Genomic DNA, 24,001 nt, shown 5'->3' with positions numbered 1-24,001 from the left:
TTCATTGGTTGGATTTTTTATTAGATAAGGTAGAAATGAAAGCAGCAGGCAATTTAATTAGCAGTAATTTTTCTGGGCAAGTCATTACTTTGATGAACTTCAGAGCAATGTTTATGGCTCCTAATTAACCATGTTAGTCATTTGATTGAATAATCACTTTGGAAATGTTTCTACAATTTGATTAGAGTCTGACCCACTCTGATGGTCATAAATTAACTGATATCACTTTAGGATAACATGACTTTAGTTACTTTAGGGAAATAAACTCCTCTTAACCATATATTTTCAGGCTTCTCTTTTCTGTATAAAGGATGCTGAATTTAAAGACAGACCGAATTTAGACATTGCAGCCAAGTGTCTCAATTTCAAGAGCTAGATGTTAATTTTATTTACCCTGAGGTGTAATAAATAGTATAAGAACTGGCATAAACGCAAATATATTCTTACAGATACATTTTTTTTCTAAATTGCTGTTTGATGCTTTTTTTTAGAACTTAGATTATAAGTTGAGCCTTTGGAAATGTAATGGAAGCCTGGCATCAGGTGTATTTTATATCATTAATTTATGGTGAATTTTAAATTAGTATACTTTAAACATCATATATTAATAAGGAGAATTTATGAAGAATATTAAAGCACAGCAGAAAACAATAAATTGTCCAGTTCGGTAAATACCTGAGTGTTAGTGAAATTACACATTGAATCCTATCTTTGATGTCCAATGTCTAGTTTTCCAGAATATGCTTATTTTGTGTGATATTGGAGTACTTTTATAAACTGGCCTTTCAACTTTCTCAGAAATGCTTGAACTTCTTTTCTCCCCCTCTGGGGAGGAAGGGCTACATTTAATCCCTCTTATATATAATAGAGTTTAACCTGTATGTTTTCTAGCTGCCTCCAGAGCCAGCCAGCTGTTTTGCAGCCACACTCCAGCTGTGCAGCAGTCAGTAAAAGTATTTTGTGGCAGGGTGTCAACATCAGTTCAACAAAATGCTTGCCTCTAAGCAGCTGCTGAACTGATGGCAGAGTCATTAACACAGTCCCTTCCAGGCCCAGCTGCATGAGGGACCTTATGCCTTGGCAATAAATCAAAATAACATTAAACATTAATTTGAAGTACCATTGGTTAAGAAGTTGGGATAAAATGGATTGCTAATTATTTGGTGACCCAGAAGATCAGCTCCATTGCAACTCTATTATAAGCACTGATATCAGAAAACAAGGTTTAACCTTGCCTTTTATAGGGTTGGAACTATAAACTACATAATACTTTAAAGAAGGCACAGCACAATAAAATGTTTGAAAATGAGTTTGACACTATTTTCAGCTTGTAAACTATTGATTGCTAGATGCTTTTCAATGTTATTGCTATTAGGGATCGCCATTAAGATGTTTTTGACTAAGATCTTATAATGTATGCTTTTTTTCTGTGAAATGATATCTCATATTTTGGTTGACATTTATCACCAGGCAAATTTTTAGAAAATCAGATAGATTTTACAAATGGAACATTCCAGACCTAAAAAGAATGACATGTGGGCTAAATAATAGTCATTATCTATTATAGCATGAAAGTTTATAGACTGATAAGAGCCTTTATATTCCAATTCACTTAAATGCTATTACTTGTTCAGAATTACTACAAGGGGTGGACAGTTGTATTCTTATATTAAATAGCAACCTGTCATATATTTTAAACATCTAATTTTGTATGTGCTTAGTTGCTCTGTCATGTCTGACTATTTGTGACCCCATGGACTGTAGCCCGCCAGGCTCTTCTGTCCATGGGGATTCTCCAAGTAAGAATCCTGGAGTGGGTTGCCATGCCCTCCTCCAGGGGGTCTTCCCAACCCAGGGATAGAACTTGGGTCTCCCACATTGCAGGCAGAGCCACGAGGGAAGCCCCCCCTTTTTTGTATATGTTTATTTTTGTAGATGTTGCTTTAAAATCTTTAGTAATTCATACAGAAGATAGAATCAACGTAATCATGTTTATGCATTTCTATGGAAACTGTATATGTTATATTCAGATTTGGACCCAGGTTTTAGCTACCTAAAAACTTATAAAATGTGGAACCTGAAAGAAAAAGTAAATGAAATGGCATATACAAAATTAGGTTTAAGGTCTCAGCAGCACTTTTGCAAGTGGAGGGTCTTGAGGTTGAACCTTCAGTCTTCACCCTGAACTGACCTCTGTTTATGTGAGTGAGCTTCCAAATTCAGAGTCAAAGAAGAGCAGACTCAGATAACATGTGACCCAGTCCTCTGTTTTATATAAACTTAGAAAATGGCTCATCTAAAGTCATATAGCTTTATTAGTAGTGAATGAAGGACCTGAATTTTTATCTTTTGTCTCTTAAATCTGTATTTCTTTCCTTTTCTGCATATCTAAGCTGCAAAACACATTAGATACACAGCCATCACTATGACTCAAGTTTAACCATTAACCAAATTTTATTTTCTCAGGAATGAATTAAGTTGGTCATACAAGTAAGGCCTCGCTCTTAAGATAGCAATGGTGTTTGCTGTTGGATTTCTGCTGTTGGATTTGTTGCTGTTGAATTTGTTGCTGTTGGATTTCTCTTTTATAGCCTCACTGGCTTTGAATATGGCCTGTGGGCTTAACAAAATGAAAAGTCAATCTTGTTTTTGTCTGAAGAAAAAAAAATAGCAGTCATCTTACTAGGCTGAAGTAATTATAAGAGACATAACAATTTTGTCTTTTCATCGTGATTTCTAGCCAATGTTCATGAAATACACTAGGAACGAGTCTTTTATTGATCTTTGCTTTGGTTGCCAATGGGTGAGCAAATTTATCCCATACATATCCTGAAATGTCTTTTAACTCATGATGCTATTTGTTTTGAGGACTCCATCACATTTACGTGCTGTTGCATAGCCAACCTTTAGTTTAGTCAGGCTGGTGTGGGTAAAACTTCGAATTCACACACCTGTTCAGGAGAATCACTGTTCACCATGGTTCTCAACCTTTATGTCTCTTATGCAGGCCCCACCTGCAATGTTAACTATGTGTTGACAAGTTCCCCTCAGGAGACTCGTGTCTGTTTCTGTTACTTTCCTATCTGCACTCTGTCCACTGATAACAACATGTTTTCAGCTCCAGACTTCTCTTTGACCGATGTTGTTTCCTCTTTCAGAAGTGCCTAGCTGCCACTCCATTTATATGAGGCAAGAAGGCTTCCTGACTCATCCCAGCAGAACAGAAGTTAAGTTTTTCATTATTGAAATTCTTGTAAATACTTGTCAACATAATCAGCCATCCTCAGGACGCTGTCACATTATCATGGCATACGGGAAAAATCACTTAGGCCCACTAAACCATTGTTGTAAAATTTTTGAAGTAAAAGGAGGATTTTTCGGGTCATGATCTCTTATATTTTGTTAACATGAGTCATGTGCATATAAACAGCTGATAAATGAATTTCTCTGTTCTTTTTTGCCAACAACCATATCCTTTTAAAATAGAACATGTGCTTTATAGATCACCCACCTTACTGCTGTCTGCCGAAATGTATCTTCAAGGAATTTTCAGTTTTGCTTGAGAGAGCTAAGTCATTGTGTTGAGATAAAATGCCGTTGATTTAAATACATTCACATTTAAATGTCCTGGATTTTACATTTTGGGACAAGTAATTGTTAAGCCTCACATAAGAGGCTTAGAAAAGGTGTTTTTCTCATGGATGTGTTATACTAACTGCGGTGGGATAGTGTTGTTCTAATGGGCCTGATATTTGCAAGATCATGTATGAAAGTTCTTTTATCGGGATAGACTAACCTTTAAAGTATTTCCTGAATTATGTGCACAGTCCTTGATGTCAACAGTCTGTGTTTTCAGTGAAATGACTTGGATCCATCTTCTAGGTTGAGTCTAACATTGTTTGTTTAGCATAAGTGATATCAATAGAAGTTAACCGCTGTGTTTAAAGGATAGTAAAATGAGATGGAAAATCCAGAATATATGAGACCAAACTTTTTCACAAATGCAATTTAATTGTTGTTGTTGTGAATATTATGTACCTACCACAGAGACCAATACTTATGAGAAATAAAACTGTGACTAAATTATGTGAAATTTCTTCCTAGTAATTAAAGATAATAGCAATTAAATGAAAGTCCCACAGTCAAGGATATTTGGGGGAGAAAATGATTGTAGAAAGCCATCAATTTATTTTGCATTTTTCCTAAGGATTTAGCAATAAAGGAAAATTCTTTTTTTTTTTTTTTAAATCTGACTTGTCTATTGAAGATGAAATCATGAGAAGGTTAATGCAACTAAATATTTCTGTAAAGGAGTGAGGGGGTAAACTGTATTTGTTTCAGTTCATCAGGGTCATAATGCAATATAAATGTCAGTAATTCTCATCTGTTTGAATAAGGAAACTTGAAAGAAAACAAAAAAGAAGATAATCTGTTTTACATAGCAGGTTTGCCAGTGTTTACATGAGCATTATTGGGTTAGTAATAATATATATAGCTAACTTTCATGTATTACCATGTGCCAGTCACTGTTCTAAAGTTGCATATATTGAACCATTCAATCCTTACAACAGCCCTATAAGATAGGTGGTTTATTATCATTCCCATTTTATAGATGAGGAAACTGAGGCACAGAGGTTAAATAATCTGTCCAAGGTCACAGAGTGGAAAAGCGGAGAAGTCCTTTTCTGCCTCCATTTTTGCATTTGTGGTTATATTTTGAATTGTTTGTGAGTTTTATTTCTGTTATGAATAAATGTATCCCATTTCCCCTCCACAGGCTGCATGTTTGAAAAGGGCCCCAGGCAGTTTTATGATGATACCTGTGTCGTCCCAGAGAAATTCGATGGTGGGTTTTTCGTCGTGTATCAAGTTTTGATTTCTGTAAGAGGCTGTGGAGAGATCACCCTCGCCTCTCCTGAAAGCAGGCAACATCGCTACTTAAAGATTTTCATGCTCATCACTTACAGTGCACTCAAGTCTCGCTAAACTTTACCTCTTATAAATTCCCTTTCCTTTTCCCATTAAGAAGCTTTTCTCTTTTGTCCTATGAGAGATCCCATTTTTAAAGACAGAGTATCGTTCTTGCTGAGCTTTATGTAGAATAAGAGAGGGCCCTTTCCATTGCCCGACTGAGTACATGCAGCTTGTTGTTTGAGATGTATTGAAAGCTGATCCTGTAATTAACAAAGCGGAGCAGAAAGCTTGCTACTGTGGACGCACAGATGACTAATGTAGCCTCTTGCCTTTTATTGTTCATGAAAAGATGCATTATGGAACACAGGAGCAACATAGCTGCCCATTTAGTTAGTGATTGTGCATCCTCTTTTTTTTTTTTCCTTTGGAAGATGTTCATTACTAATGCGACATTAGTTTGTAATTGCTCCAAATGGATTTAGGAAAGCACTACCTTTTTAATATCACTTGCTGTGGCAATGAAAATGAAAACATCACCCCCACATGTTAGAAAGGGGTATGGGGTGTCAAGTTAGAGAGACTCTTCTTCTCTTGACAAAGCGCAACAGTCAGCATCTAGAAGGAGGCTTGGGTAAAAAGCGAACAGTTGATTGACTTAGTGGTTCTTCGGAGTGGTCCCATATTTCCTGCTTTGATTGTTTAACAGGAAATGAGCAGGGGCCTTCTGATTAGCTGATTGCACAAACTTTCAGGATCATGGCTGTAATGACTTGGTAGCTCTTGGGAGTTTTAATTGTCATTATTTAAACAGCAAAGGGTATGCACAGATTGCTCCTCTATCTCTAATTAGTTGCTTGAAGGCTACTTTGTTCTTGATGCTTTTGCTACTTTTAGACTTATTAGACAGAATGACCAGTCTTGGGAATATCTGTTTTCTTAGCCTCCCTTTAAACTGCTAAATTCATGCCAAGGTCATGGGTTAAATGGATCACCTTTTCAGTCTTATTCTATAATAAATGTTAGTTTTAACCTTTGAGTTTCAGAGGTTTGATGTGGGTTATTGTATTTAGCACCATTAGCAGAGTATCAGAATGCTTAAAATCTAGTTTTTTCCTCTTGAAATAAAGCAGAAAGTCTATTTTTTGGAATGACCTTCATCAGTTCCTTTCATAGTTAACTTTTTAAGAAATGACGATAATTAGTATGGGCATGTAAGGAAGAAAAACAGTTCAAAATATAGACAAGATCAGGGTATAATCTAACAGGACAAAGACAGAGTCACACTTGTGTTTGGGAAAGCTAATTGTCTTGATTATTTTTCCCCTTTGATTTTTAAATACTTCTCAGCTTTATACTAAGAAAATATTTTGGGCATAATAGTGTATTGGGCTTACATTTTATAAGGAACAGAGAACGAGAAGAAAGAAAATCAAATTATTTTTTTTCCTTGTGCAGGGCGAATATGATCAGTCAGTTTTATAGGTAGAAGCAATCTAAAGGTTAGAACATTTGACAGTGTTTCATTCCATCTGCAAAATTATTGATTCGCCCCCATGAAAATTTCTAAATCTCAGAAGGAAAAACTAAGATAAATAAAACTATCACTGAACAATATGAAGAGACACTTCCATATTCTATAGCTTAGACCAAAATAGCATAATGATTTTTAGCAGCTATTGAGTGAAAAATTTTACTTTGATTTTTTTAAAGTATTTTTTTTCTATCATAATTTCAAGAGGTGTATTTCTGTCTTCTGACCAAAGGAAAGTTTTAAAAAGCTTGTGATTTGGGCTGTTCTATAATTCACTCTTCGGGTTAGTATACCACCTTAAATATATTCTGTCTAAATTGTTTCTAAGCAATTTCCCTCTGCATGAAGGAGAGAAATTCATGCATTAATAGTGATATGCTTATAGGGCCTTAGACATTCAATTCCCAATGTGACTGGTTCCACATATTTTTGAGACAGTTTGCTGGAGCTGGAAGTGTATAATAAGTAGTCATGAAACTGAGTTGTGTTTGTGTTTTCTTTTGTTCGTTTGTTTGCTTTTGGTAAAACCAAAATATCTGACCAGATTTATACCAAAGAATTGGAAACTGACACCTTTATTGCTGTAATCTATTTAATAGACTTTAACAGTTTGTATGTAGCACAAACAATCCTTTCTTGTTTAAAAATACAGATTTACAGAAAACTCTGGTGTGTTCGTTTTTATGTGTATATGCATTTTTGAATTGGAGTTTCAGAAAAAGAATAACAAGCTAAACTCCAATAAGTGCAATGTAAACAAGAGATAAGGAAAAATGAGAGAATTTTCATTTGCTGCCAGCTGAGAAAAGCATGGTGGCAATATGAAGGTGTAGAAAGACGGCATGATGGTAATCCAGTATGCCTTGCATTACCCATGATATTTTCCTGAGTTTTACTTAGCTCACAGAGTTTAAGCTGCTATTAAATTTGCTTTGAAACATTTGCATTTAAATTTTCAATAGTTTGTCACATGCAAATCAATTAGGTATTTATAAATTGTAGTTTGCAAATTTTAATTTGTATAAATAAAGTGCCTGGAGCTTAAAATTGATTACTCCCTCTCCACTGTTGCTTAGAGTAGTGTGTGTGTGTGTGTGTGTGTGTGTGTGTGTGTGTGTGTGTGTGTTAGTTGCTCAGTCATGTCCGATTCTGCGACTTCATGGACTGTATAGCCTGCCAGGCTTCTCTGTCCATGGACTTTACTAGGCAAGAATACTGGAGTGGGTAGCCATTCCCTTCTCCAGGGGATCTTCCTGTCTCAGGAACTGAACCTGGATCTCCCACATTGCAGGCAGATTCTTTACCATCTGAGCCACCAGGGAAGCCCTGCTTAGAGTAGTAAGAGATGGCATTAGCAGTGAAGTAAAGAAGTAGGTTTAGGTACTATCGTTTTTAAAATGTATCTGAAGAAAAAAAAGATACAGCCTTTTTATAAGTCAGTGACATCTGTGCATTTATTTTGCCCTGTGTGCATTTATATTGACCTATGTGTAGTTAACTGTAAGTTTGCAGATTCCTGGTTTATTTTCAACCATTTAACTGTTAAATCCCTATTTCAGTTCAGTTCAGTCGCTCAGCCGTGTCCGACTCTTTGTGACCCCGTAAATTGCAGCATGCCAGGCCTCCCTGTCCATCACCAACTCCCGGAGTTCACTCAAATTCACGTCCATGAGTCAGTGATGCCATCCAGCCATCTCATCGTCTGTTGTCCCCTCTCCTCCTTCCCCCAATCCCTCCCAGCATCAGAGACTTTTCCAGTGAGTCAACTCTTCACATGAGGTGGCCAAAGTACTGGAGTTTCAGCTTTAGCATCATTCCTTCCAAAGAAATCCCAGGGTTGATCTCCTTCAGAATGGACTGGTTGGATCTCCTTGCAGTCCAAGGGACTCTTAAGAGTCTTCTCCAACACCACAGTTCAAAAGCATCAATTCTTCGGCACTCAGCTTTCTTCACAGTCCAACTCTCACACCCATACATAACCACTGGAAAAACCATAGCCTTGACTAGACAGACCTTAGTCGGCAAAGTAATGTGTCTGCTTTTCAATATGCTATCTAGGTTGGTCATAACTTTCCTTCCAAGGAATAAGCGTCTTTTACTTTCATGGCTGCAGTCACCATCTGCAGTGATTTTGGAGCCCCCCAAAATAAAGTCTGACGCTGTTTCCCCATCTATTTCCCATGAAGTGATGGGACCAGATGCCATGATCTTCATTTTCGGAATGTTGAGCTTTAAGCCAACTTTTTCACTCTCCTCTTTCACTGTCATCAAGAGGCTCTTTAGTTCTTCTTCACTTTCTGCCATAAGGGTGGTGTCATCTGCATATCTGATGTTATTGATATTTCTCCCAGCAATCTTGATTCTAGCTTGTGCTTCTTCCAGCCCAGCGTTTCTCATGATGTACTCTGCATATAAATTAAATAAGCAGGGTGACAATATACAGCCTTGATGTACTCCTTTTCCTATTTGGTATTTCATAGAAACTCTTTTAGTTGTGGTTTAATCATGTTTAGTGATTATTTTAATATAAATTTTATATTAATGTCATAATAATGCTAATCATAGGAACTTAAAATGTTTTTAATTTAGGAGACATAAAACAAGAGCCAGGGATGTATCGGGAAGGACCCACATACCAGCGGCGGGGATCACTTCAGCTCTGGCAGTTTTTGGTAGCTCTTCTAGACGACCCTTCAAATTCCCATTTTATTGCCTGGACTGGGAGAGGCATGGAATTTAAACTGATTGAGCCTGAAGAGGTGAGTTTCATAGGTTCTATTTAGGGAAATCAGCTATGTCAGAATAGAAAGACATATACTTGATTAATATACCAAAAATTCATTTTTTAATTTTAAAACTTTAAGGGAACATTTTGAATGAAAAGGTAGTCCAAAGGAAAAAAAAAAAAAAAGCAGGTATACATGTAAAATAAGACATGAACATGTTCCAGGCTTGTTCCAGTTGAATACCATCATATAGAATTGATGTTGAAGAAAATCAACAAGAACTCTACTGTGCAGGCGTGCTAAGTCACTTCATTTGTATCTGACTCTGTAGGGCAGGGCCTGGGCCTTCTCTAAAGGTGCATCTGAGTTGGGCATGTTGGATGGTCTTTGAGAAAGAGAAGAATGTGCATCAAGTTCAACTCGTTTTAGGGAGAAAGGAACTGTTCTTGAGATTTAGAAGTTATTAATTCGACAATCTTGATTTTTGGTAGGAGGGTCGGAGAGAAACATTTAGAGAACTAAGTCATGTGTAAGAGGGCTGTAGGGGAGACACAGCTGTGGGAATAAAGGCACTCAAAGGTCACAGTGGGAAATTCTCACTCCTTAGGTGTCTCTTAGGAGACACAGACCTATAGGAATATTGTTTCCCTTTGATTAATGGTGATACCTGTTTCAGATCAGCTGGGCAGTGTACACTCCATTGGAAGGTAAGAATAAAGTTTAAAATGTCACCATGATACCTAAGAAATTGCCAAAATGAGAGGACTCTGGATATACTATGGGTAAATGGAATTTCTTTCACTCTGTTCAGTTGTCTTACCCCCTTCTAACCTGCCCTTGTGTACATACAAATGGAGTATTTTCCTATAAAACTTCTCAGTTCAATGTTTATTCTTCCTGGGAGTAGCTTTAAATTTAAGCCTACTATTATTGTTACAATGTAACCTACCAAATAGCATTTGGACCTCAAGAGAAAGGTGACATTTTATATTTATTTACACGTTTTTTTTCTTTCTCTCTCTTTTTTTTTTTTAATTTTACTTTATTTTACTTTATAACACTGTGTTGATTTTGCCATACACTTTTAAAAGAATTTTGTCTGTGCTGGGTCTTGGTAGCAGTGCAAGTCTTCTCATGTGGTAGCTTGTCTTGTTGTGGAGCAGGGTCTCTAAAGCACAGGATCAGTGGTTGTTTGTGACACGCTGGCTTTAGCTGTCCCTCAGCAGGTAGAATCTTCCCGGACCAGGAATCGAACCCAGGTGCCCCACATTGGCAGGCAGACTCTCAACCACTATGCCAGCAGGGAAGTTTGAAGGGCAAAGATGCTTTCTCTCTTTACATTAGCTGAGAAAGCATTGGGAGACTTTAAGCTAACATGGCTATGACGCATATTGGCTGTTGTATCTAAACACCCCAGAAAAGTAAAACAAAATTCAGAGATATCTATTTTTTTAAAAAAATTAGTTCGTTTCATGTAGATTTGACATCTACAACCTAGGCTAATGGACCTATATACATCTTACATTATCTGTGTGTCTGTGTATTCAGTTATAATCAGATAATATGTCCTAATTTGATATCCAGAAGATAAGATGATATACTTGTAAAGATTTAAGGGATTATCTGATTTGAATATGGATTGAACAAAGTATGAAATGAGAAGAACTGATGAGCACAATTAAGTCTACTCCAGGTTTTATCAATGAGAGGTTATGTTTGCATTTTCTTTAGCCCCACACCAAGTATACACAGATACATGCATACATACCTACCCACATACAGAGGGCTCAGGTTCAAAACCGTAAGTATCCATTATCAAGGATGGGCTAAATGTTTGGGTAGTTGAATTTTGTATTGTGTCTAAAACTTAATTTGGCTGTCAAAGGAAATTCATTTTTATGTAGATGTACTTAAATAATGTAGGTGAAAGAACCACAAAAATGTGAAGCAGTAAAGATTGAGGCTAGAATCACTTAACGTAAAGTAATTTGAAAGCCCGTTAAGTAATGATGAGAATATGAGCTCTTCGTCTCATGAAAGATGTTAATAATCACTGCAAGAGTTGGTTCATACTAGACCTTAAGGATATCCAGCAGGGATTTATATCAGTTACTTCTGTCCATCTGTGATTAAAGTGAGCAGAAACAGAATTTTTTTATTGTTACCATGGGCTTCCCTGATAGCTCAGTTGGTAAAGAATCTGCCTTAAATGCAGGAGACCACAGTTCGATTCCTGGGTCAGGAAGATCCCCTGGAGAAGGGAAAGGCTACTCACTCCAATATTCTGGCCTGGAGAATTCCATGGACTGTATTGTCCATGAGGTTGCAAAGAGTCGGATGGCCTTCACTTCCACTTTCATTTGTTAGGATAGGGGTATGACTGAATTACATCATACTGATCCACTTAGAAGTGTAAAAATTCTTAGGCAAGTGATTAAATTATGTGTAGATTTTTAAGCTGATTGTGTCGGAACAACTAGCATAGGAGACTTGACGAGGGGACCATTATGTTACATCAGCTTGTGAATAATCTCTGTGACTTTTTAATTTTTTTAGCCTAGAAGGAATACAATTATATCTGTTCTTATGACAAACTAACATTTAGATACCTTTTCTAAGCAGACTCTGAAAGTAAAAAAAGAGCTGAGGAATTCAGTGTCGGCAGACCATTTCCAAATAGTAACTAACTCCCTGGTAATAGCTAAGTAAGCACTGAACGTCTCCGAAGGCCTTTTGTTCAAAATGAAACATTCCATTTCTGATTGCTGCATTGCTTGCTGCTGCAATTGCTTCCATCAGGCAATGACTCTGCTGTTTATGTTTAAATTTCTTCTTTGGGAAGTGTTTGTGAAATTCCTTTAGTCTCCGTGGCCCCCGGTCACCCTCTTCTTTCAATCACATAGCAGTTCTTTGAGGGTCTGTGACAGCGCAGCTCATGAAAGGTGGCTGTGAAACCATCCTTGTTGGAATTACTTTAAGTTCCACTTCTGTGTATTCCATCTTGCAGTTTAAAATGATACCGAGTGAGACTTCAGTCTTGCACTGATCATCTGCTCCATGTGTTTAGGATAACTTCACCAAGCGTATAAATTTTACCTTCTCTCTCTTTGAGATATTTGAAATTATGGGACCTTATTTTCGAATTAATCATGAGTGTCTGACTCTTTGCAACCCCATGAACTATAGCCTACCAGGCTACCTTGTCCATGGGGATTCTGCAGGCAAGAATACTGGAGTGGGTTGCCATTTCCTCCTCTGGGGGACCTTCCTGACCCAGAGATCAAACCCATGTCTCTTACATCTCCTTTATTCACAGGTGGTTTTTTACTACTAATGCCACCTAAGTAGAAGTCTTGGTAATATTCAAGATTGTTGAGCTGGAAGACTTATCGAGAAGTCTGATAGCCAGGCCCAGGTTGTGGTTTCTAGGTTTACTGTTGCATATTCAAGCATGATTTTTAAAAATAAATTGAATAATATTAATAATTGAACAATAACATTGTCCTATTTAATTCATTTGACAATAAGGGTAACTGCTATAGTGCTACAGAGGTCTTTCCACTCTCCTCATTGATAGCCAATGTTTTCATTTGAAAGAATGTTATAAAGAAGTTACTAAAAGTATTGTCATCATTGTACACGCTCCATGTTGAAAATGGTCCTTTGGCTGGATGTAGTGGTGATTGTGATGGGTCATTCGTGAGGGCTGGATGGACTTTCTTAGTTGTTGGATGGTCTAATCTGTCCTGGAAGTTTTTATGTTATCTGTTCATTTTAAGTTTCAGTCTTTTAAAACAATTTTATTATGATAGGAACACAACACGGGATGTATCTTCTTATCCAGTTTTTAAGTGCTTGGTCCAATATTGTAAACTAGAGGCACAGTGTTAAAGCAGATTTCTAGATCTTATTTCTTTATCTCCCATAACGTGTCTGCATCTCCTAGGCATATGGGTATGTCTCATTTTCTTCAACTTTATGATAAATGTGATATCGAAATAGCTCTAAAAATAAATTTGATTGTTTTAATATGTCTACTGATACCCACAGTGCTGTGAATTAGCTGGCATCATAAAAGTCAAACTCTGCTTATGATATTTAAAAAAAGACATCTTTTTCTCCCTAAAGACTTCCTTTGGGGAGAGAGAAAGTTATTGTTAAGTTTGTTGTTGTTAAGTTTGTCGCAGGTTATTCTGCTTTCTAGGTACATCCTGGTGAGCGTCTAGAAAAAAATTATTAACAAATGCCAAAGTATTCAGAAATTGTTGTTCAGTTTAAGGAGATACTGATAATTTATTTTCACATCCCCTTCAGGTTCGCGGGCTCTTCAGTTGTCCTGTCTGTTAAAGATTCACTGATGTCCATTGTTAGCTGTTTAAAAGATGTTTTATTTAGAAAGTATTTCTTTCACTTATTATTGCCACTTGCCCATCACACTATTGCTCCCAACATTTACATTAAAATTAAGTTTATCTTAGTTAATGAAATTAATGGATTGATTAATATTAATGGAATCCATTAGTTAGTTAATCCATTAATTAATGGAATATTAATGTGTGCCTATCACTGTGACTTTCTATTTGGGGATACATAGTCATAGGGATTTGACATCACATATTTTGCTTTTAACTGATGTATGTGACTAAATTACATTGTATCTTCATTCAGGAAATAGAAATTAGTGAGAGAGAAAATAGAAAAGATCATTGTTTTTTAAAGAAAAAAAAACAGAGAAAGGTTATTGCTAACAAAATAGAGTATTTCTGCAAAGCATTCTGTAAGATCTTGGTATATGACACACAACAACAACTTGGAATCCTGTGAACTTGAAGGAGAATGCTAACCCTATTAGACAATGCTCTCTCCAGGTTGCCAAGGTATACACGGGAGCTGCAATTTTTGCTCAGATGAAGCAAAAGTGGAAATCAATGAGGATGTGACTTTGACTGGGGTCACAAAAGCAGGCCACCCTGCCCTGGATCCTCTACAGCTAGCGCAGGGTAGTGGGGAGGGAGGGGATACCGATTCGTTGAGGAAGGAAGTTTTACTAAAGCTCTGTTGAAGAACTTTGTCTTTGCCAGAAAAGTTGCGCTTCCAAAGCTGTATTATAAAAAGCTCAGAGATTGTTCACGAAACCACCAAGTGGATATTCTGCTTTAGAGATTTTTGTTTGTGGACTCATATACATGGTGACCTTTTTTGCTTCCTTCTTATTTTTAGCATCCAATCACTGTTCTTTAAATGAATGCTTAATTCCACCAGTTTAGTATCGACTGTACTTTTTTTATTTTCTGATGCTGCTTCAGGCAATAAAAATTATGTACAGTTCAGCTTACTAATTTGTGCACACTATGCCACTTGTCTTCTAGCCAGTGTGTTTTAGCCAGTGTCAAGCAGGGTGTCTTTTTTCCTTTGATTTATCATAACCTCAAAAACACCTTTACCAAGAGATCTTTATTTATAGATAAAGTTGCTCTTGATCTTTAGTTTTTAAAATCTGAAAAAGAAATAAGGAAAAAGCAGAAAGGGGACCTCAAAATGGGAAATATGCCTCATTTTGGTGAATTGCAGCCTTTTCATTCCTGTTGTAAACACATTCCCTTATTTCCATTTAATTTTGTATCCAAAACAATAGTGACAATGAATTCTATTGTGATGTTTCAGAATGATCACTTAGTGCCTGGTTGAAAAAGCAAACCAAGACCCAGGAAATACAGATCATGATAGCTTTTGCCTCCTGTATGTATGCCATCAATTTGGATATGTTTTAGATGGTTTGGAAGTAATTAATGAATTAACTTAATTTTTATGAAATATAAAGATAATACTTAACACAACAATGTGATTCTGTCTCAATGGCAGGTGGCCAGGCGTTGGGGCATTCAGAAAAACAGGCCAGCTATGAACTATGATAAACTTAGCCGTTCACTCCGATATTATTATGAGAAAGGAATCATGCAAAAGGTGAGCAGCTAACACAGCATTAAAATTTATTGAAATGTTTTGTATTCATTCGCATGTCATACTTGAAAGCCACATATCATTACATTGCTGAAGCAAGGTTTTTGCTCACTTTAACGTATGCTTAGCTGTTGGTTTTCCTATTACAAGACCTCTGTTTATAAATTTATGAACATTATAGGCAAATGTGTAATACAACATTGGAGATCTTCTCGAAGTCCCCACTTTGCTGTGTTTCGTAAAAAAAAATCCTGCTTTGGTACTAATATGGCAATATATGTCCCCAAAAGTTGTTGACATTTTGCTCATTCTCCACAATTATACAATTTTGAATATTAGCTGAATGTTTCCTTGTCCCCTCTTTTTCTGATTCTTAAAACATTCAGAGCATTTCTTGTTCTCATTCTGAAAAACATCTTTTCTTGGCTGATTTCATTACTTGACAGTTTAACATCTTAAACAGTTGATTTGAAATGAGTATTTAATCTTATCTTGTTGGCGTAATGATATTAAATATGCTTTATTTCAAATGAGTGTGTCTTAATATTTCAAGGTAGCTTGTTTAAAAAGTGTGAGATAAAACAAATGAATTGCACTTGGGACAAAATCTAATATTTTTGAAGAAGGTAATGAATAAATAAAGATAAAACATTTGGGTATTTGTTATTATTAACATCCTTCAGCCTTGCATGTGTATTCAATCTATTAGTCTTGACAGTGAACGGAGTTTTAGCCTTTATACATTGTGAGTGTTACATTATAGTTTCATTATGTGTCCTTTGTTCATTTGTGGAGACATGAACATAGTTACATATTACAGACTATAGCATAGTTTTATGTTATGCCAAGAAAAACTATACCAGTTGGTCCATGACAATGGTAAAAGAAGAGGGGGAAATAGCTTCATTTGGGCTTTCTAGACCAAAGGCAATCTGCTGTCTGGTTAGCCAGCCAGTAAGTTAGGACTTCAAAGAACCTTAAAAGATAAGGCTGAATTGGATTCTTAATTGCTTCCTGTTTCCCTGAATCTCACCCTCGAATTGTAAAGTTACTATCTGCTCTGTCTTCTCCACCTCAGTCCTGGAGTCTTTTTTTAATTCTTTCCTTTCATTCACCAACCACTCCCGTTTACAGCCAGCCTTTTCAGATACATACCATTCTTTCAGTTTTCATCACTGTCTTCGTAGTCAGGCATAGCAAGTAAACTGGTGCAGTAGGTCCTCTGCAGGCCCCCTGAGCAGTGTTACACAGCAGTAACAAAGGCAGTCATGACTTTGGTTTGCAGGTTAGCATCGTGTTACATTACTGTTTTTGAACAGATTCTTCTGCTAGTAAGAAGCAATATTCTTTCCTCATGAAGCTGCTGTGAGCGTTAAATGAAATAATATACTTGAGACACTTGCCTTGTACCTGGTGCAGTGAAAGTCTTCAGCAGATGGTATCTGTGAATAAATCTTGCACCTTGAAGCCAAGACATATATAGCTTGTATATCTTGACTAGTAAGCCCCTTACTAAAGGGAGCAGTCACAGAAAGCTAAAAAGTATCTCAAAATATCTAATCATACCTCAACTTTTACACAGTGTTTAAAAGGGTATCTGCAGGATGTTATGTCTGGTCTTAGATATTCTCAAAGGTATTCAAACTTATGCTTATTACTGATATCATTACTACCATATTCCCATTTATTTATCCAGTTATCACACATCCCATTTGTACACCTCTTATATTAAGAAAATAATAAGGCAAGATGCTTTCAAATGATCAAATGATAGCATAGATGTTGGAATACAGAGAAAAATGTTGTGGCTCCTCAAATTTTCCCTATTAGGCTGTAATTGCCAAGATAAACTGTTAGCAACTATTTATCAGCCAATAAAGGATAGCAAAATGTGTACTTAACAGGCCTTTTGGGGTATCACATATGATATAAGGAAGAATAGGTCGTTTAAAGGTGAAAATGCACAAGTTGAAGTGTACTTATAACTAGCACGACAATTAAGACTTTTGACAGTTTTTGCAAACATAACATATTTACTCCTCATTACACGTGTTGAGCCAGTCTGCTTGCTACCCTCTGATACACCTGTGGCTTTCTCATTGCTTCATTTTCTCCCTGATAACATAATGGATAAGTAAGTCCTAATGTAATCATTCAGAGGAAAACTGTGCAGTCCTTTAAAAAACATATGAGGTAGAATTAGATATTTTAATGTGTAGGGGAAAATGTTTATCTGATGATGCTTGTATATGAACTTAAAACTCTGTATATGTAGTGTATGTCAAAGAATATTAAGTGAAAAAATTAAAAAATACAACCAAAGTATATCAAAACATGAAAGAAACCCTGATTATTTCAGTAGCGATGAAGGAAGAAATGGTGAAGTAATGATTATTATACATTATAGATGATACATGTATATGCTTTTACTTCAAAATTTAGAAGTGCCTAAATAAAAGTATTTATAGACATATAAGTATTGGTTATTTCTGAATGATATAATCAAATTATTATTTCTTTTGGCTTAATCTGTAATTTCAAGTTTTCCTCCAATATTACTGTACTATTTTTGAAGTTTTAAGAGTTAACACATAATTTAAATAGCTAGCCTTTCAAAGCACAGTTCAAAAGATAACCTCCTTGTTTAATTCTGATTCATCTCTCTTGCAAAATTAATGTTTTACCTAAGCATTACTATTTATATATACTCAATGTATAACATCCATATTGTAATTGTATTACTAATAAGAGGATTCATTATCTTCCTTGGTTGTTTATCAGTCCTTGTTCTAAACTCTGTGGCATTTAACATAATCCAATAAATAGAGTAGTAGCTCTAAATATGTTTACTGAAAGAAAAAGTAAAACAGTGTATCAAGGCAGGGTGCTTAAGAGATTTTATAATGCTGATTGCATATCATACATTTTAATTCCCCACAATGATTTATTAAATAATTTATAATTATAACCAATAGCAACAGGTTATACATTCCAGTAGTCTAAAGCAAAGCAAATGCCTCCTTCTCAGTGGCCACAAACAAAACAAAGCCAGTTATTAAATGCTCTGAGATATGCTGGCCAATTACTTCATTTTTTTCTCAAAATACTTTGAACAAAGGAACGTGAAAACTGGGATTTAGTATTGTTGAGCTTTGTTTTTGATAGGGCCTATTTTTACTTTTATGGCAGTTTCACCATTTCACCTTTATGAACTTAATTTCCTTTTTATAAAGGGCTAAAGTGAATAAACTTATTCCAGACTCCTCTGTTTGCATGCCCTGTGCTAGAAACTTCATCTCAGTCTTGCAACAGGCTTTCCAAGAAGCCATCCCTGCTTCCATTTCATCAAAAAAGAAAAAGGGGGGGGGAACTGAGAGCGGTTTAAGAAACTTGTCCGAAACCTAAGTGTTGGCTGTTTTCAAGCCTAAGGATATTCACAGTATTTGAATTCTCTTGAATTCTCTAAATTGGTTTCATTTAGAGGGTAAAAAAAAAAAAAATCCAGGGCAAAAAACATTCTAAATCTGAGTCTAGAACAACAGTGCTTGCTCTTTGGTAGTTTTTTTCCCACAAACATGCACAGATAGTTTATAAACCATGAATTCACTATTCCCGCATGGTACAAAGCAACTAGTAGAGGTGTTGAGTAATTTTCACCTTTCTAAAATTACCGAACTCAACATACACACAAAAAGTTAGCATCAAACTTAATACAAAGAACTGTATTCATCCACTCCCACCCCCTACCCCCAACCCTCTGGGGTTTTGAGAAGCTCAGCATTGTCTATTAATGGCAGCGGGGGAGGGCTGTATTTTTTTCTGCTCAATTGTTTATAATTTCCTAGAGAAGCATTACTCTTAAAAATTTAAGTTTGGGACGTGTCATTTCCTACAAATTAGGCTACTTCTCCTTTATTTCAGGCAGCTGTCACATTTCTTTTTCTCATTTCCTCCCTATGTATTGTATATTTTAAATTCCTTCCACTTTTTTTACACCTCTTAATTCAATTTGACACTATATACACCTCCTTAACGTCTGTCTAAGGCATCTTGCTTTCATTTTTAAAAGTGATGTACCCAGGATAATACTGCCCTGTTGATCCATCCTTCATTTAAATAAGGCTATGCATCTTTCTTTTTTCAGATGAGAATATACGGTGCAAAAGAAAAAAATTAAAGGAAAGAAAAAGAATAGTTCACCCCGCGAATCAGTGAAGCACTAGTCAGTCTAGTCTTATTAGAAACACAATGCATTTTTTTTTCTTTTAAGGTTTGAAAGTTTAGCTTTTCTACAATTTCAGAAATATAATGTTAAGAGGGAAACACTACATTTTAAAGGTCTTGTTATTTTATAAGTACAAAAGCTATTACCTTTTCAAACAGAGGGGAAAATAATTTAATGTGAGATGCCTGGATGAAATCATTGATTTTTTTTCCCCAAATAATAATGTAAGTTTACATTTATATTAAAACAACAAACTGCTTTGTTTCTAGTTTTATCTAAAATGAATGTAATTATCACTCAAGGTCAGCATTTTGCATTTCCCTAGCTTGAACTGTAATTTATCCCACAAAGTGAGGAATTTTTTTTTTTCCTATATGTATCTGTTAATACTCGATTGCCTTTTCTTTTGTTATCCATCCTTTCTGGAGCATTAAACCATGTTTTGTTCATTTCTCTCCCTGCATTCCCCATTTGGGAATGGTGAAGATGAGGTGGTGTTTTTTGTGTGTGTGTTTTAATTGAGGTGTAATTGACGTAACAACCTTGTGTTAGCTTCCAGTGTAAAATATAATGATTGGATATTTGTATCTCTTGCAAAACGCTCAGTGCTCTAAGTTTAGGTACCATCCCGACATCCCACATAAGGATGGGCTTTTTCTTCCATGTTTCCCTCAGGTGGCTGGAGAGAGATATGTCTACAAATTTGTGTGTGATCCAGAAGCCCTCTTCTCCATGGCCTTTCCGGATAATCAGCGCCCACTGCTGAAGACAGACATGGAACGTCACATCAATGAAGAGGACACGGTGCCCCTGTCCCACTTTGACGAGAGCATGGCCTACATGCCGGAAGGGGGCTGCTGCAACCCCCACCCCTATAATGAAGGCTACGTGTATTAACACAGTGACAGTCAAGGGCCTCCTCACGCTTCTGCTCTTTTGCAAGATGAAGAGAATTTCTGAATTCTCTTCAATATTTGATTTTTGTCATTTGTATTTTATTTTTAAATAATAATACACAACAAGGGGCTTTCCTGTTGCATTATTCGATGGTCTGCAATGGACTGCGCACTTTATTTGAGGGTGGGTGGGGGTAATCTAAACATTTATTCTGTGTAACAGGAAGATAATGGGTGAATGGGAGGGGGGATTGGGGTATTACTTTTTACTTAGGCTTGGGATGGGGTCCTACAAGTTTTAAGTAAGATGAAGCTATATCATGTTGATTTGATTTCATAACAACCTAGAAAATGTTCATTTCCTCTGGGTATCTATGGTACAGTTAATTCACATTGTGTAAATATCCACTTGGAGACTATCTGCCTTGGGCATTTTTCCCTATCATTTCTGCGTCTCTGCAAGGTGTACAAAAAAAAAAAAAAAGAAAGAAAGAAACTACTGTAAAAGGCAGTTTAATTGTTAGAAATGACTGTTTTTGCACCTCTTGTAAAAAGTTATTTAGAGATTGCATTTACTGTTTTTTTGTTTTGTTTTGCTTTATGTATGACTCACAGAGGAAAACCATACAATGGGTATTCTCTCTGAAGCTGAGTATCACCATGACTGTAAATGAGGGGCACAATTTTGGACTCTGGCTCCAAACTGAGTCACAGGCCAGTAGCAGTATAAGTATTTGGTGCCACCTTGCTATTTAGATACGAATAATACTGTCCTTTAAATATTTTGAAACCCATTTCAGTTACATGATATTTTTCATGGTCTTTTGAGATCTTCATTTAAATGTTAAATCTGGGATCGCAATGAAGCAAAAAATATCTGTCTCCATTCACTTCCTTCAGTACATAAAAACATTATTTAATCAATAAGAATTAACTGTACTAAATCACATAATATGCTGTTCTAGATACAGCAAGCACTTCTTAAAAAAAATATCCAATACACTAAATAGGTACTATAGTAATTTTTAGACATGGTACCCATTGATATGCATTTAAACCTTTTACTGCTGTGTTATGTTGATAACATATATAAATATTAGATAATGCTAATGCTTCTGCTGCTGTCTTTTCTGTAATATTCTCTTTCATGCTGAATTTACTATGACCATTTATAAGCAATGCAGTTAACTACAGATAGCATTTCAGGACAAAATAGATGACTCAAACCATTTATTGCTTAAAAAATAGCTTCTGCCATGCTATGCTATAAGCAGCTTTTATGCACATTGACAAAATGAAGAGTAAGCTTCAGCTTGCTAAGGGAAATTGTGGAAACTTTTGGTGAAATGGAAAATTATTTACAAACTGTTAAAGAATATGATGAAGTTGCTGTATGACAGAGTGCTGGCACTGATATTATCCATCGTCTTGTTTTGGACACTTGTGTAAATGTGATTGGATTGTTTGAAAGAAGACTTAAAGATTTAAAGTTTCAAAGGTTTTTGTTTTGGTTTCGTTTTGCATTTGGAGGAAACAGAGAAAGCAGGGTATGTTCTGTTTACCTTGACAAAACCATAAGTAAGTGGTGTTATAGTACCTCTGATTAGGTTGCTAAAATGATTCAAGCAAAAAACATAAATTTTGTTCACTATCTCAGAGGAAAAAAAATTTTAGAGAGTCAATACCAAAATTTTTTTTTAAAAAAGTCCTAAACACAAAGCCAAAATCAACTTACAAAAGATTTTCATGATGAACACAGGAAAAATTGTTGAAAGATGATCTGCTGGCTGCCCATTTTCCAACGTGACATTGATCATAGTTCATGTCTCTAAACTCAACAGTTATTGGGAAACCCACATAACATAACCTATACTACTCACATTTATTCCTACCAAAAAAATTCTAATTTCAACATATCTATGTAACCCGTGATTTCAATGGTTGTTCTACATTTACATTATATATCATTAGGCCCATTTTGGGTTAACAAATATGCCTTAAAAATCAGAATTCCCCCCCACCCACTATCCTCATGTGGCCATTTACAGTACTTAGAATAAAAATGGATCTTGAAATATTCAGCTAAAATTTTATTGGAAAGAGAATTGACACATTTGGAGAAATTGAAAGTGGGTCTTTAAAATATGATCCAAGTGAAAATTATATTGAGGATACTTTTTCTTTTTTCTCTCATTTTCTTTTATTCTTTTAAAAATTCTAGTTTGATAGTGAAAAAGAATCGGACTATGAGCTATTTTAAAGAATCAAAGAAGAATTGGTATTGATTATATAGTATTTAAGGACAAATTATATATTTTGCTGTTTATGGTAGTAACTCACTGAATAAGTAATTGGCCAACATTAAGTATATTTCCAACACAGAAGGGTTCAAAACATTGCATTATAAACTCTTTTGGGAAATGTATCTAAAGGGTTTTTTTTTTAAGTTCTGTTCTTATTCTACTTTTTATTTGGCTGTATTTTTATTTTCAGATAGATTAATAAATCTGGCAGCTGATTTCTGCAAGATTCTTGTGTTTTGAATTTCTAATTGAATTGGCTGTTCAAACATAGAAATCAATAATGTAACATTTTCCTTCCTCTTGGTAAAAGAAACTAAAGAAATATCTTCCTTCATGTTTGCTGCCTCTCGATGCCAATACTCAAGGGGCTAATTACAATAAAGAATGGTACCTCTCCAATAAGTAATGAAAAGTGACTTCCCTTAAGTTATGTGTATAAAAATGCATAAAAATAAAAATTCACACAGCTGACAGTGCAGAGCAGTTTCCTCAAATTATAAAAAGATCTTGGAGGTCATATACTTGAAGCTCCTTTTTTACAGATTTTATCAGTTTCATGTTGATGTCATAACAAATTGCCACAAATTTAATTACTCAAAGCAACCCAGATTTATCCTCTTATCGTTCTAGAGATCAGAAGTCCACAGTGAGTCTAATGGGGCTATAGAAAGATTCAGGGGACAACCCCACCCTGTTGTCATTTCTGTCTTCTGGCTTTGTCACTCCAGTTTCTGCTTTTGTGGTGACACTTCTTTCTCCTCTGCTGTAGTCAAATCTCCCTCAGCCTATCTCTTGTAAGGACACCTGTGATTACATTTAAGGTCCACCCAGACAACCCAGGGTTATCTCCCTATCTCAAGATCTTTAACTGAATCACATTTTTTCAAATCCCTTTTGCCAGGTAAGTTATTCACAGGGATCAAGGGGCAGATAAGGGATATGAGGGGAAAAGGTGGCTGTTATTCACTTTACTACACAGAAGAAGACATGGTGTATTAAAAATACTGATTGACAACATATGGACAAAAATGTTTTATTGATGGATCTAGGATTAGAAATTACTAAAGATCATTGTTTTTTTTTTTTTACCATTGAGATAGTCTCACTATACTCTTCATAAAAGATAATGAGGACATCTTAGGTTAAAGTTCACCTACTCTACTAAAGTGTCTGGTAATCACATAGAGCTTTTAGATTATTTAATCCCCTCTTGTGTAAACATGTAATGAGAAAGAAAAATTAAAAAGTGATAATTACAGAGTCATAGCAGAATGAATTAGATTGCCCAAGCCAGATCATATTTTTTAATATAAACTTCTTTTGGTGAGATTATGAGTTATTACTGTACAATCTTAACATTTACAAGTAATTACTGTTTAAGAAAGAATAATATGTAGAATATATCTATTACTCAAAAGGCCAATTCTAAAATATGAGTCAACTAA

The 24,001-nt window shown here is 35.6% G+C and overlaps 1 protein-coding gene across 2 annotated transcripts in view; it reads left to right on the top strand.

The window, feature by feature from the left end:
* The window catches only part of ETV1 (ETS variant transcription factor 1), a 97,471-nt gene extending 74,691 nt beyond the window's left edge, over window positions 1-22,780 (top strand). For both annotated transcript variants that reach the window (XM_069586638.1, XM_069586640.1), the window contains 5 exons: window positions 3,159-3,227; window positions 4,778-4,846; window positions 9,035-9,204; window positions 15,034-15,135; window positions 20,033-22,780. In XM_069586638.1, coding sequence (XP_069442739.1) covers window positions 3,159-3,227; window positions 4,778-4,846; window positions 9,035-9,204; window positions 15,034-15,135; window positions 20,033-20,254 — 632 coding nt within the window. In that variant the 3' untranslated portion in view covers window positions 20,255-22,780. The remainder of the gene's footprint in view (window positions 1-3,158; window positions 3,228-4,777; window positions 4,847-9,034; window positions 9,205-15,033; window positions 15,136-20,032) is intronic.
* The last annotated feature ends 1,221 nt before the right edge of the window (window positions 22,781-24,001 follow it).

The sequence above is a fragment of the Ovis canadensis genome, chromosome 4 (genome assembly GCF_042477335.2).
Source record: "Ovis canadensis isolate MfBH-ARS-UI-01 breed Bighorn chromosome 4, ARS-UI_OviCan_v2, whole genome shotgun sequence".
NCBI classification, from domain to species: Eukaryota; Metazoa; Chordata; class Mammalia; order Artiodactyla; family Bovidae; genus Ovis; species Ovis canadensis.
This window is presented reverse-complemented; position numbering and strand designations above follow the sequence as displayed.